Source organism: Pezoporus wallicus, unplaced genomic scaffold, assembly GCF_028554395.1.
Source record: "Pezoporus wallicus isolate ANWC-B61680 ecotype Strahan unplaced genomic scaffold, APGP_CSIRO_Pwel_v1 contig_3568, whole genome shotgun sequence".
NCBI lineage: Eukaryota > Metazoa > Chordata > Aves > Psittaciformes > Psittacidae > Pezoporus > Pezoporus wallicus.
In genome coordinates this window covers 1,002,975-1,015,695 of record NW_026637826.1, presented here as the reverse complement: position 1 = coordinate 1,015,695, position 12,721 = coordinate 1,002,975, and the positions used below count along the sequence as shown (strand labels likewise).

Sequence of the window (12,721 nt, the reverse complement as noted above, 5' to 3'; positions counted from 1 at the left end):
TGTGTGGGGATGATGCATTTGTTTCCCAGCTGCTCACACAGACATAACCTCTCGGAGACCCACCAATAGTGTCTAAGTTCTAAGCCACATAACAGTATTTTTACCCGCACACTTTCCTTCCAACAGTATCCCTGGAGTGCAAACACCAGCAGCAACCAGCAACCCAGGAGTGCCTCCTGCCAGGTACCCTGGGTACAGAGGATGGGCTGTTTTCCACAGGTAATGACATTCTGAGCTCTCATAGGCTCCCAGAACTCCCTGCTTTTAAAAGGAAAGAGGGATACTGAAAAATGAAAGCAACCTAACCCTGCAAAACTGCCATGAGGTGTCAGTGAAGGAGGGAGGGCTGGTAAGGAACTGTGCACTGCAGGGAGGGTCAGTGGCACGTGCCCAGGGGTAAGTCTGCAGTTAGTAAATATGGAAAAGAAACCAACAAAATCACGGTGGGGAAGAACAAAACAAGATCTGGGAGAACAAAACCGAACTGGCAGGTCCAAACTTGCACCAAAGCACATGATACCTGAATTCCCACTCGGGGAAATGTCTCCTTGCGTAAGTCTGGTGTTCAAATTCCTGCTTGCCCTGATTCCCTTTTCACAGGTGTTGTGGATGGAATATGATCTGACAAATGCATGTACTGCCAAAAACACCAGTGATCAGTGCATGGCTGGGCACTGATGCTCATGTGCAGGCTCTGCTGGCCTGCTCTGCAGCACGCGGGGCTGGTGGCCACCAAAAGGCTCTGCAGAGGATGGCCCCATGCCAAGGTGGCCAGAGAACCCTTCGCACTCTCCTGCAGCCCTGAAGGACACACAGGTTGAGATGCTGCAGGGTTATAGGGAACTCCTGGCTTACCTGCCTAGTCTCACCTCCTGCATCAGCAGAGGCTAACACAACTCTGTGTTTCCTTCAGCAGGGAGAAGAGAGGGCTCTGGCTGCAAGGTCCTGGCAGGTAAGGAAGGATGAAGCAGTTGTTCAGTCACCTCTGGGGCAGACATGGGGCTGTTGTGATGTTGGGTCAATATGTGGTTTTCCTTATCTAACAGAAAATATTTCAAGGCTTAATTTTTTTCCTGGATATCGCTCTGCACCGTTGAAACTTTCCTGAGCCAAAGCAGGAGGGGGATACGTGGTATTGGAACCACAGTTCTATTCAACTCCTCTCTGTGGCCCAAGCACCATTATTTCTAGATCAGCAGCAGCAAGTCCTGTAGACAGACACTGACACCCCTGCCTCTAGCCTAGCTCTTTGAATTCTCCTCTCTATGGCAGCTCTAGTTTGGGATATCCAGCCACTTCCTCAGTTAAGATGTAATCAGCCAAATCTTCACCATTTCCCTTTTTAAAGCTAGTGACTTCCCCATACTAGAACACCACTCTGGGTGCACATTTATCAGCAGGCCACAGGCCACAAAGGGGATAAGCCCATGGTATGTGTTGTCTGTGGCGTGCCTCAGATTGCACTCAGCCAGGGGAGTCAGCTCTCCTTGCTCAAAGGGCTTTGCCACCCCTCCAGGATCTGCCAAAGCTGTGCTCACTGTACAGAGAGGCTCATTGATCGCTTTCCTCGGGGTCTGGTGGCACAAAACCAACAGGGAAACTCTCTGAAACATGCACCTCTCTTCACTCCCTGACCCAGAAAGTGCACCCATGTGCTCTGACAAGTTAACCTACAACAAAGCAGGCGCTGTTCCTAAGCACGCAGCTTGGTAGATGGTATCAGCCAGCACCAGCCCAGAAACCGGAGCTCAGGACCTTTTAGTGGTAACAGACACACCAAAAGCCCACCGGTGCCATCACACAGGGTTTGCTTCCCAAAGTGACCACAGTTCCCAGTGCTTGTGGCCATTTGTTAACACAAACCAATGGGGTGACCAGCTGGGCTCAGTGGACCGGCCATGCTCGTGGGAAGTCACTGGTTTGTTGGCTTCATCCTCCCCAGTCTCAGCACGATCCCAGAGCAGGGCAGGTACTGTTCATGCATTGATGGCATTGGCAACGTCTGCGAACACAAGACGGCTGGGTCTCTGGAGGGCTCCTTGACTTGTCAGCAGAATCTGCATTGAAGCAGTGAAAGATGAGACCCAGCAAGCCTGCCTTCGCTCAGGTGCATGTGCTTGGGCACACACTGCACAGGATTGTAACTACGTTCTGCCCCTTGCTAAGGGGAGACTGGCTGACTAACATGGCATTAACACGGCTGTGATGGGAAAATACAACAGGCCAGTGAGCAAGTCAGCACACCCATGCCAGTTCAATTATCCCCACATCACTGGAGTACTGGCTCTCATTATTTATATGCAGCATGAAAAGACCTGAAACACCAAGAAGGCCTGAAAACATGCCATAGGCTGAACTTTGTTGTTTTAGCCTCTCCCTCTCTTATGTTAAGCCTCTAAACTTGAAATTTTCCAAGCAGAGGTATCTGTGCATCAGCAAGCTCTGGAGGGATCTTGGGTATCCTGCTGGCCAGGCCCTGTATAGGAAGGATCTGCTTTTACTGTGATGGTTTAACTCTGGCCATGTCATTTCTCCCTTTGCCACCTGAAAGGAAATGTTTACTAATAGAGGGATCTGATGTTTTCCCAGTATGTGCTACTCCGGAGGACAAGATCCTTTGCTTTGATACAACAGTATTTCTTGCTTTTCCAGACCAGTGTATGGAACATGTTGACTTTGTATTCCAACACATGCATCTCCTTTGTGCTCTTCAGCACATTAGGAAGCATGTCTTAAGGTAAATACTTTACAATTACAGTTACCACTTGTTATCTCCTCTTTCTGTTTCTGCCCATGCTAGGCTTGCTGCAGGTTAGCTGAAGGTGTAAAGCGTGGGGAAATTGAGAACTGTTTGGGAGAACTCCTGGAACTGGAAAAGCAAGGGAAGCCATGGGCAACACGGAGCGGCTGGAGAAGAATTCAAGAAAGGAGAGACGTCTACTCTAAGAGGAGGCTGCATCACTGGCTAAAAGACATACCTGTTCCAACCGTGCCTGCTGGCTCTGGCTTTCAGATGGGCTTTTTGTGTGGTGGTGGTGACAAAGGAAAGAGAAAACACTGTGAAGGTGGCTGCAAACAATGGTGAGAAACCCTTCTTCCCTGTTTCTCCTAACTCTTGGTACACTGGGGGAGGAGACAGTTTCTTGTCAAAGACCCATGTGGGCAGCTGGCCAAGTTATTAAGCTCTTTCCTAACTCACAAATATAGTAATTCAGTGGTCTCTAGTGGCCTTATCATATCTCAGCATGCCGCATGCCTTTGAAAGCTCAGAAGTGGTCAAAGTAAAGGCTTCTTTCCCTCTTCCCAAATTCAAAAAGAGAACCCTCCTCCCTTTTCTCTTTCTGAGCCATGCCTGCTCTGTGCGCAGCAAGGTTGGCCTGGAGGTGCTGGCAACACCAGATGTGTGATGCCATAACAATGTGCAGGCTTTCTGCCTGTGTTCTTCAGGGCTTGCAGCACAGTTAGCTGTTAGGATTACAGGCTTTCCCTCAGCCAGGCCTTGTTCCACACTTGCATCCTTAGACAAAGCTTGGCTACCTTAAAACTGGGTGGGAATTACTTGCTTTTCAGGGCCAGGACAAAGGAGCCTCAGTATTTTGAGGGCATTGAAACCCTATCTCCCAGAAAATACATTCATCCTAGTGCTCCCTACTGCACATCCTACTGTGGTGCCCTGGGTGGTAAATTGTAGTAAATGCACCCTTAATTACTCAAGTTGCCCTTTTCTCTTGCCTAGTTGAGTAGAGCCAGCACTTTGCCTCCCCAGGCTCTTTGTCCTAGCTGTCTAACCCTTCAGTCTATCCTAAGCACTCCAGAATTCTCAAGCCCCCTATCTCCAGGGCTGGCAGAGATGGAACAAGTACTCCTGAGGTCTTACATGATTTCTTTACCCTCCAACCCTACAAAGAACTCCTTGACTCTGTAACAAAAGCAGTGTAGGGACCAGTGGTTGTAGTAACAGACTCGCTGGTCCCTGCTGCCTACCTTGCTCTGTGATGCCTGGGAAGATGCTGCGTCTCGCCCATGTTCCAGCAGCTCCTGCTCCAGTTCATCCTGTTCCTCAGTGGGATCAAAGTTGTACATGGGCATGAGCTGGTGCCGTAGCTTCTCCAACCTGCCCACGGGAGGGAAGGGAAAGGGTTGGTTGAGAAGGACAGATGCTCAGGCTGCCTTCCCTGCCCAGTGCTGAGGCTTTCTGCAGGCTCTTTCTCCTTCTGTAAAGGGATTCTGCTCTTGTTGCTCTTGATGGATAAGGGTTATGTCCTGTCCTGTCCTGCAGGGATGAGGATAAGAACCTACTGCATACAGCTGGCAGGAGCAGAAGATACCCAGACAGCAGTTACAGGGATTAACTGCCATCACTAAGCTAGCAACTATGCTAGCTGTGACTAGGCATTAGTCACAGAGGAATCAGACATGGATTTAAATTCCTGCAAACCTTAAAAGATCAAGCTTTCTGTGGTGGGACAAAGACAGTGAACATAGTGCCTAGGCACATTGTGACTTGTGACTTTTCCCCCTGTCCTTCTGCCCACAACAGCCAGTCCTGCCATGTCACGCTAAGTGTGCCAGCAGAAGTCCACCTCCGGCTCGAGTGGCCTCAGAGTAGTACTTTGGGGCTGAAATACATAAAAATGAATAGAAAACAATAAAAGAAAACAGGAAAGAGATTCTCACAGGAGGCTGATGCTTGTGGACAGACTGTTCTTGCTCTTGCATCGCCGCTCCAAGTGACAGAGCTATAAACTGTTACCCCATGGGGCCTTCCTCAACACTGGGCTGCTCAGAGATGGAGGATGGATGGGTGGGCATGCTCCTGTGAAAACACTGAGCCCTGCCTTAGGCTGTAGCTGAATTTTGGGGATGGGAAACACACAAGGAGTTACTGGCAGTGTCACCACAAATATCTATTTTGGCAAGCGCTAGGATGACACACTCCCTCCCTGCTTCTATATGGGTTTGCCAATACAACCATTATCTCCAGCAGTGCTACGTTCACAGGCCAAGCATTAGCTGCTCCTGTGGCAGTAGCCAGACCTGGGCTTCATGGTCTGGCTTGGGAATTTTACAGCAGGCAGCTGCCCTTCTTAAGTGTGTTAAGTGAGCATAGCTCACTTCATGGCCACGCCAGGCCTGGCACCAGGAGTCAAGCATGGAGAAGGTACCGTATCTAATGGGTCTTCTTCAGAAGTGTCTCAGCTGTCAGAGACAAAAGAATTAAGATACGTCTCTCTGCATGCTGCTCTCATCTCTGTTTCTAGCCAGTAGCTTAACAAGGAAATCAAGACGCTACGTTTTGGGGTAGATAGCTGCAGCTTAACAGCCTGTCAGCCTTGCAAGGCCAGTGTCATTGCCCAGGCTGTTGGAAAACACAGGGATCTGGGAATGGCTGAAACGTGAGATCTGCACCTCTCATGACAGAGTTCCCAGTTTCTTTGTATACTTGTGAGCCTTTTCCCTGTTTTAGTGCATCCCATAGATAAGCATGAAGAGTTTGAAGGATCCCTAACATCCTCCTGCTGATCCATGTTTTCCTTTCCAAAGCTGCAGAGAAGTCTTTGAAGCTTTGGTGATAGAAACTGGGTCAGCACCATGAGTGCAGTGTCCCTACCCCTGCCTCATTCACACACACCTGATTCCCTGGATAGCCACCCCTTGCACTCTCCCCATCTTGCTGTCTCCTTCCCAATTCTCTGAATTTTGAGGGGCACTGAGATCCCTTCAGCCAACAACAGATGTAACTTACCTCTTCCTCTTCCTGATATACAGAACCTGAAGGAGAAAGAAAACCATCATTATAACAGCCCCAGGAGGATGGGGAAGAGAAATTTTGGGCACGGGGCACACGGAAGGAAGGTGCAGCTACTCTGGTGTCACTGCACACTGAAGCAGGGGGAAGGGAGAAGTGACAACCAAGAATGAAATTCCATATGCACCAGTGTAAGCTTGGTGGCACACCATGGCTGACCCTAAGTGCTCGAGTGGCCTGTTATTAGGTGTGTTAGTAGTAGTAAGAGTATTAGGTGTATTATTATTAGGTGTAGCTCAGCATATTTCTGGTGGCTGCAGGACATGTATTGCAGTTTAAGAGTGGATGAAGAGCCTTCTCTTTGTGATTTCCACCTGTAAGTTCCCTACAGTGATGAAGTGCTATAACCCCCTCCCCAGTATGAAGGGAAGAAGCAAAGAGGGCATGCTCAGTGACTTGCCTCATGTCAGCCAGTAAGAGTGGCTGTGCTGGGAAGAAAGGGAGGCTTTTGGCCTCCAGAGCCTTGTTCTGAGAACTACGAACGCTGGGTGTTGCTCTTGGGAACTTATGACCATTTCCAGGATAATGTTTCCAGGTTCTTAAGGGCTTTTGGAATAACTCCTCCTTGGGCCTGCAATGAAATGTTGCAGTAGTCCCTCTCTGTAGTCTCCTCTGATGGCTGTATTAGTGAAGCTCTTCCTCTTATGAGGAATGGGAGCTTGCTGCTACCTTCTGTTCTCTGTTGGCAGGTAAATGATGTAGTTATATATCAGAAGAAGAAATGCAATACTTGCATTGCTCATGTCAGGCCCAGAACTACAGTTTCTGAAAGCTTCTGCCTGCAGCATTAGTGGCAGGTTTAGTTACACAGCAAACCCTCAAGCACTTTGCTAATACCCAGCAAGTAGAACCTTGGAAATACAGCCCAGAATGAGTCTAAATAAAATAGATCTATGCTGTTTTCATTCAAAAAAGGCATGACCAAAGAGGAGATAAATGTTTTCAACAGCCTGCTTTAAAAGTCAATTTGGATGAACTTCCTTGCAGGGCCCCAGTGTTGACAAGGTTTAAATCAACGCAGCTGTTCCACTTAAGACAACAGAATTTGCTTTGTGTTCTTTTAACTGAACTTCCTATTGCTAATAAAAATAAACACCGATGCTACATATGGCTTCCTCTAGGCCTGCTGAGCATCCCCATTGGATTAGACCTCAAGGAAACTGCAGAAATACACAAGCACTGGATAAAGGCCTTATAAAGAAAGGGCTCTCAGGAATGATCAGGTCCCAGCAGTTCTGGGTGAACCTTTAGCAGAATGCAAATACATTATTCAACCCAGATCAGTCCTAGAACCCCTTTGCCACCCTCAACAGGCCACAAAATATTTAGCAGGGCTCTCTTACCATAGCTACAGCCAACCCAATCACAGTAATGATCCCAAAGGACAGCAGCATCGTGCTCAGGCCGGGTCCGGTGCTGGTCACATCTGGGATTTTGGTGCTGTTGAAACTGGTAGTCTCAGGGCTTACGGTAGCTGTTTCTGGTACAGTCACATCCAGAGTTGTCCCTGGGTCTGGCCTGGCTGTGCTGGTGGTGCTGTGATACAAGTCATGCACAGAAGGTGAGCTGTAACTCATCCTGTCAGCTCTTGGTAGCTCCTTTGAACAACGTGTTGTCCTCACCCATCAGCTACAGAAGCAGAGAGCTGCCCTTCATATGGTGGCCCCTCATGTGAGACCTGTCCTGTAGCATCACTGCTGATGGTTTTCTTCATAGGAACCTAGGAAAGAATGAGACGAATGAACAGTGCAGAGCTCTCAGAGACAGGCAGAACTTCTTCCAAAGCTTCCCAAGTCACTAGTACAATTGTTGAGAGCAGTTCACAGATGCCTACTCAGAGGAAGATTTTTCAGGGGTGCTGAGAGCCCCCAGAGCCATGCCTTGAAGTCAGTCGTACACTCTCCCCTTTACTGCTTCAGCTCTGCCTCCTTACAGGCACTTGGCAGATATATGTGGGGACAGCCTCAGAACCCCACAGCTTTGGTCTGCTCCAGGCTGAGCCAGGAGGCCTCTATCCACCACAGGAGATACAGGGTTTTCCCGCTTCTCACTCCTGCTGTTCATTTTTGGAAAGTTACACAGATCCCCTTATCAGTGGTAGCATATCCAATAAATGGCACTCGGCTGTGAAGCATCTGTATCTCGGGATGCTTTTTGTTGCGTCCAAAGTAGGACTTCCCTGTTGTGGTAGGCACTGGTGACTGGTAAGTCACTGCACTATCCATCAGCCCACTGTCCCTTGCCCCATGCGCTCTGTAAAGGCAGCTTCCCTAGAGCAGTGAGTTGCAGGGAGTATTTCTCAAGTCCCCCATGAAAGCACCCACTCAAACTTAGTCATGCACTTATTATCACTATTAATTTTAAAACGAGTCCAATTTTGGTTTGAAGTTGTGAAATTTGATGGATCTATTCATGCTGAAAACATGAAAGTCTTCAATTGCTTCATGCTTCTATTGTGCAAATGATCAGGAATTGCAAAACACCGTGGGGATGATCCTATGGGAATTATTTGCAAAACTTTGTTTATAAACCCACTGTTTATAACATCAGGAACAACTGCTCCATGAAAATGCAGCTACCTCTGGACCAGAGCAGTGCCAACCCCGAGAACTACTGCAGCAGTCCTCTGGTAATTTCTTTGCAGTTGAGCAGACATTACATCTCCGGACTGGAATGCAGCCGGACACAGGGGCTAATGAGCTCTGAATAGAAAAAGATGTGCCTGCAAAGATAAATGAGCCATTGTTCTGCTCTGTTCTATTCTAGGCAAGGTTATTGTGCAGTTCCCGTTACCACAACGCCTTCCTGCTGTCCATAACTGCATTAAGCAGCATGATTAACATCTGTCAGTAACGACTGCAGCAGAGAAATCACACCAGGCAAACAGCACCAGCCCGTCCTGTGGTCAGGCTGCAGCATGAGTAGCCACCTGCACTTGCACAGCACTTGTTCTGCGTCTCCCTGAACAGGTAAATCTCTCGCCACACCTGCAGGATCTGATTCACAGGAGTTGCTGTGGCAGCTGTCAATACTCCCAAGAGTTTCTAAGAGAAATGTGAAGATAGCAGTTGTGGTCTGGTCCCATCTAACGCCATGCTGAGACACGAGTTCACTGCAGCTGAAAGGGACCACGTCCTCCACTCCCCACCAAACCACGCATGCTGAGTTTAAACCATGTGGCACCAGGATTTCCCAGACCATTTCTGACCACAGTGGAGCTCAGGTTTGGCACAGTCGGCACAAAGAGGGCAAATTTGAAATCCAAGTGCTACAACAACAGCAGCAACTACAGCCCAGCACGGCAAGGGAAGGGATTGTTGAGCAGGTATTGGGCAGATGGAGCAGCTGCTCAGGGAGAATCACTGATTTGTGCTATTCAGGGAAACTTCCCATTACAGTAATTCAGAGTTTTAAAAAAGCCACAACCAAGGAATCACAAAGTAGAAAAAAGAGCCTAAGTAGAGGAGGGAAGCAGGCCCAAGGCCTTTGCAAAGTACGGCTCTAGATCTTAAACAGCTCCTGAATTACGGAAACAAAAGGGGTTACACCTTCATTTCAGTGCGGTGTTAGTTTTGGAAAAGCACTGGAACTTGGATGTTGATGCTGATGCCAAGCCTTGGGTAAGACCTCTTTTGTATGGACCACACACTGAGCTGCTGTGCATTGCTCCTCTGAATAGTCAGGCTAGGTTAGAACTAGACAGCAGAAAATCTGTTCTAAGTGGGAATGGGGGCTTCTGTCCATGCTGATGGATTCCCAAGCATAGAGACCTACTTCTAAAAGCAGTCCTGTATGAAAGGACCTGGCTTATACAACCAGTTCTATGTCCAGATGAGGGTATTTCTGCTCCCAAGCCCCTTCTGCTCCAGGTTGCAGAGGGCCAGATGGGGAGGCTGAGTGCAGGGCCCATGGCTTACAAAGCTACGGCTGGGAGCCGCTGATCTTTCCCACCACCTTTCCTTCCCCACTTGTCATCCTGGTGCTGGAAGTTTGAGCTGCAGGCTGGGCACACTTCAAGTCTCTGATGGCTGCACTAGGGCCAGGGACTGCTACTACCTATTGCTAGCAGGTTCAGCATAGTCCATGCACAAATAGATGAGGAACCACATCCTCAGCTGCTGCTGGCATTCTTCCATTGCCTGCACCACCAGAGCTTCTCACATAGCCAGGGCTGGTCCATGCTGGGCTCTGCTGGGTCTGGAAGTAAGGAGAGCATGTTTCTCCCCTAGCCAGCATTTCCAAACCAGTCTCTGGTACGCGCTGCGGTGGCCAACACCTCTGAGATGCAGATCATCGCGTCAGGCACTAGCTTGAGGCTGCTGGCTTTTCTGAGCCTTGGTTTTAATCCCTCTGTGCTGCAGCTTCCTCTCGAGTATGCCAGGAATAGAGGGTTGTGTCACAGGGATGAAGGTGGCTCACAGGGTCTCTGAATGAAGAAGGCAAATAATAACTAGTATTTTTGCTGCACTACTCCACCGAGATGAGGTGTCTCTAGTCATTCAGAAGTGCGAGCAGCACCGGGCTGCTGTTGCCTATGGGATGTGGCTTCCCAGTGTGTGAACTTGTGGCTTCGTCTCACCCTGCTATGGGGCTGACCCGTCTCCAGGGCAGCCCCCAGGGTAGAGGAAGCCCCGGCCGCGGGTGCCCGCTGTCCCGGAGCACCTCAGCCGCCGCCCACCCACTGTCCCAGCCCTCCCAGGCACAGGCGAGGGGCCCCTGACCAGCAATGTCTCCGCTCCTCCGGCTCCGCGCTGACAGAAACGCAAGCAACGGCCGGCCCCGGGGCCCTCTCCGGGCAGTGCCACCAGCGGCTGTCTGGGGATGCTTCCCCATCGCAGGGGCCGTTTCTGGACGGATAACGGGTTGTACGGCCCTTCCCGCTCCGCAGCGCTCCCCGTGCGGGGACGGACCGGCCGCAGGGCTCGCAGCCGGCTCCCCGCTGCGCTGCTGTCACGCTCCGCGCCCCCGGCTCCGCCACCCGCAGCGCTGCGCCTCGCCCGGCCGGGCCTCGCCGGGGCGAACGCGCCAGGCACGGGACCGGGGTCCCCGCCGCCGGGAGGCCGCGGCAGCCCCCGCCCGCAGCCCGGCCCGGCCCGGCCCTGCGCTGCGCCCCTCCCCGGAGGCAGCCGCCCGCCGGGGCCGGCACTTACAGAGCGCTCCCTGCTGAGGCGTCCGGTGCCCCCGGAGCGCCGCCGGCGGTGGAGGGGCGGGGGGGGAGAGGGGGGCGGCGGGGCCCCGCAGCTCCTCACGCACCGCCGCACGCCCGGCGGCCCCGCCCCTCCGCTCGGCGCCCCAGGCCATTGGTTGGCGCCCGCAGGGCTCGTCTCGCGGTTGGTCCGTGCCCCTGTCAGTCACGCGCGCGGCGGCGGCGGGCCGGCGGTGAGGTGATGTGGTGGCGCGCGGGGAGCGGCGGGGTTGCCCTCACACCTCGTCCCCGAGCCCCGCTGTAGGGTGCGGGCTGGGAGGCGGCTGTTAGGGGCAGCCGGTGGCGGCTCCAGCCCCGCCGGTGGCGGCAGCCATGAGGTGAGGCGTCGCTGTTGCGGACGCGCTCGCCTGTGAGAGGCCCCGGGCCTGCCGCCTCCCAGGTAAAGGGACCCCGCTCCATGGCCGCGGTGCCAGGCGGGGTGCTTGGCCTCGGTCAGGGTATTGCGCGCGTAGGGAGGGCCGGGCCAGCTGGAAGCAAAGCTGCGTTCCGGTCCCGGCAGTGTTCTCTGGGGCTCATGTACCGCCCGAGAGCCGCTCGGTCACCAGAATGAGGTGTGGATGGGCAGCTCCCTGGCTGGCAAGTGGGGCGTCGTACCGCCACCCTGGTACGGGCCTAGGGGCCCGCCCGGCTGAGTACTGACCCCGTGGCACACAGGTACCAGCTTGTACTGGGCAGGCCCCAGTTCCTGCCCGAGCCTGTGAGCGGAACAAGGAGTGTGGGGCAGGGCCGAGCCTTTCAGCAGCCACCACTGTTTGTGTGGGACCAAACCACACAACTGTGGGGAAACATCTGTTCCCCGCCTGTGTGCAAACAGGTATTTGCACTGAGAAGTAGCGTGCAAGGAACCTCACATCAGTACCTGGTCTGCTTTGTTTTAGGAATGGTAGTAGTGGCAGCATTGTTCCAGCCATGGGAAATTAAAGATTTAGCTGCCTCCCTAACAATAACGGTTAATGTTTTATTCCTTCAGTGTTCCTCTTTTGGTAGTATCCCCAAAACAGGGCTTTGGAGTGTGGAGCTGCTTAGGTAAAGCCTGGTGGTCAGACTCCTTATGCATAACATAAAGACAAGTTTTCATAGGGGCTGCTTATCTCTGCTGGAGGATAATGAAGATGGTAAGGAGGGAATCCTCAGGCTCTTTAAGCACCCACCCCTTGTCAGGAGGTAGCAGATAAGCCAGTCTTGAGACCTTTGCTGCAGAGTGTGCCCTCTTCTGTCTCTCTGAGCTCCGGTTTGATTTTGCAAAGGAGGGCCTGACTTCTCTTCCAGTTTTGCTGTGCAGCAAGGGCAGGGTAGGCCCCACACTGCTGCCTGTGCAGGTGCTCCGTGCAGTGTGGTCCAGGGCTGCTGCAGCTGACCCAGCCTCCCAGATCTCTCTGTAGCGTCAGTCCTACAGGGCAGCACCCTGGCTGTTTAGTTGTTTGTCTGGTGGTTTTTTTGAGGACAGACTGTTGTGGCTTTTCTGAGAGGGTGACAGAAAGCAGCCATTAATAGAGGTATGGGAATGGATGCTCAGGGAAACCCACAGTGGCCCCACAGACTGTGAGTCAGAAGGGAGGGAGGCCCTCATTTCTGATGGATCGCAGCAGGAAGGCAGTTTTGTTTGTCTCACACAGTTCCAAGTGTGATATGCAGCAGCTGTTCTGTAAAACTTCATCTCCTTTGTCTCCTGCAGTTACCTTGTTTGTTTTCCTTCTGTCTGGCTA

The 12,721-nt window shown here is 51.8% G+C and overlaps 1 protein-coding gene across 10 annotated transcripts; it reads right to left on the bottom strand.

Annotated features, from left to right (window-relative positions):
* Positions 1 to 569: 569 nt before the first annotated feature.
* CUNH3orf18 (chromosome unknown C3orf18 homolog) lies at positions 570 to 11,025 on the bottom strand. 10 transcript variants are annotated; one of them, XR_008971991.1, is made up of 9 exons: positions 10,960 to 11,025; positions 9,866 to 10,235; positions 8,389 to 8,531; positions 7,432 to 7,529; positions 7,153 to 7,345; positions 5,747 to 5,772; positions 3,985 to 4,114; positions 2,979 to 3,123; positions 570 to 2,057 (listed from the first exon to the last, which is right to left on the bottom strand). XR_008971991.1 is itself a non-coding variant. In XM_057407703.1 (9 exons), the coding sequence occupies exons 2-8, from the start codon at positions 9,885 to 9,887 to the stop codon at positions 3,010 to 3,012; spliced, it is 621 nt and encodes a 206-aa protein (XP_057263686.1). In that variant the 5' UTR covers positions 9,888 to 10,235; positions 10,960 to 11,025; the 3' UTR covers positions 570 to 2,057; positions 2,979 to 3,009. The 10 variants fall into 10 exon arrangements, 8 of the variants coding, with proteins under 8 accessions (XP_057263686.1, XP_057263682.1, XP_057263687.1 ...); XM_057407703.1 differs by having other exon boundaries at positions 2,979 to 3,018; XR_008971992.1 differs by lacking the exon at positions 570 to 2,057 and adding an exon at positions 2,764 to 2,869.
* Positions 11,026 to 12,721: the final 1,696 nt, after the last annotated feature.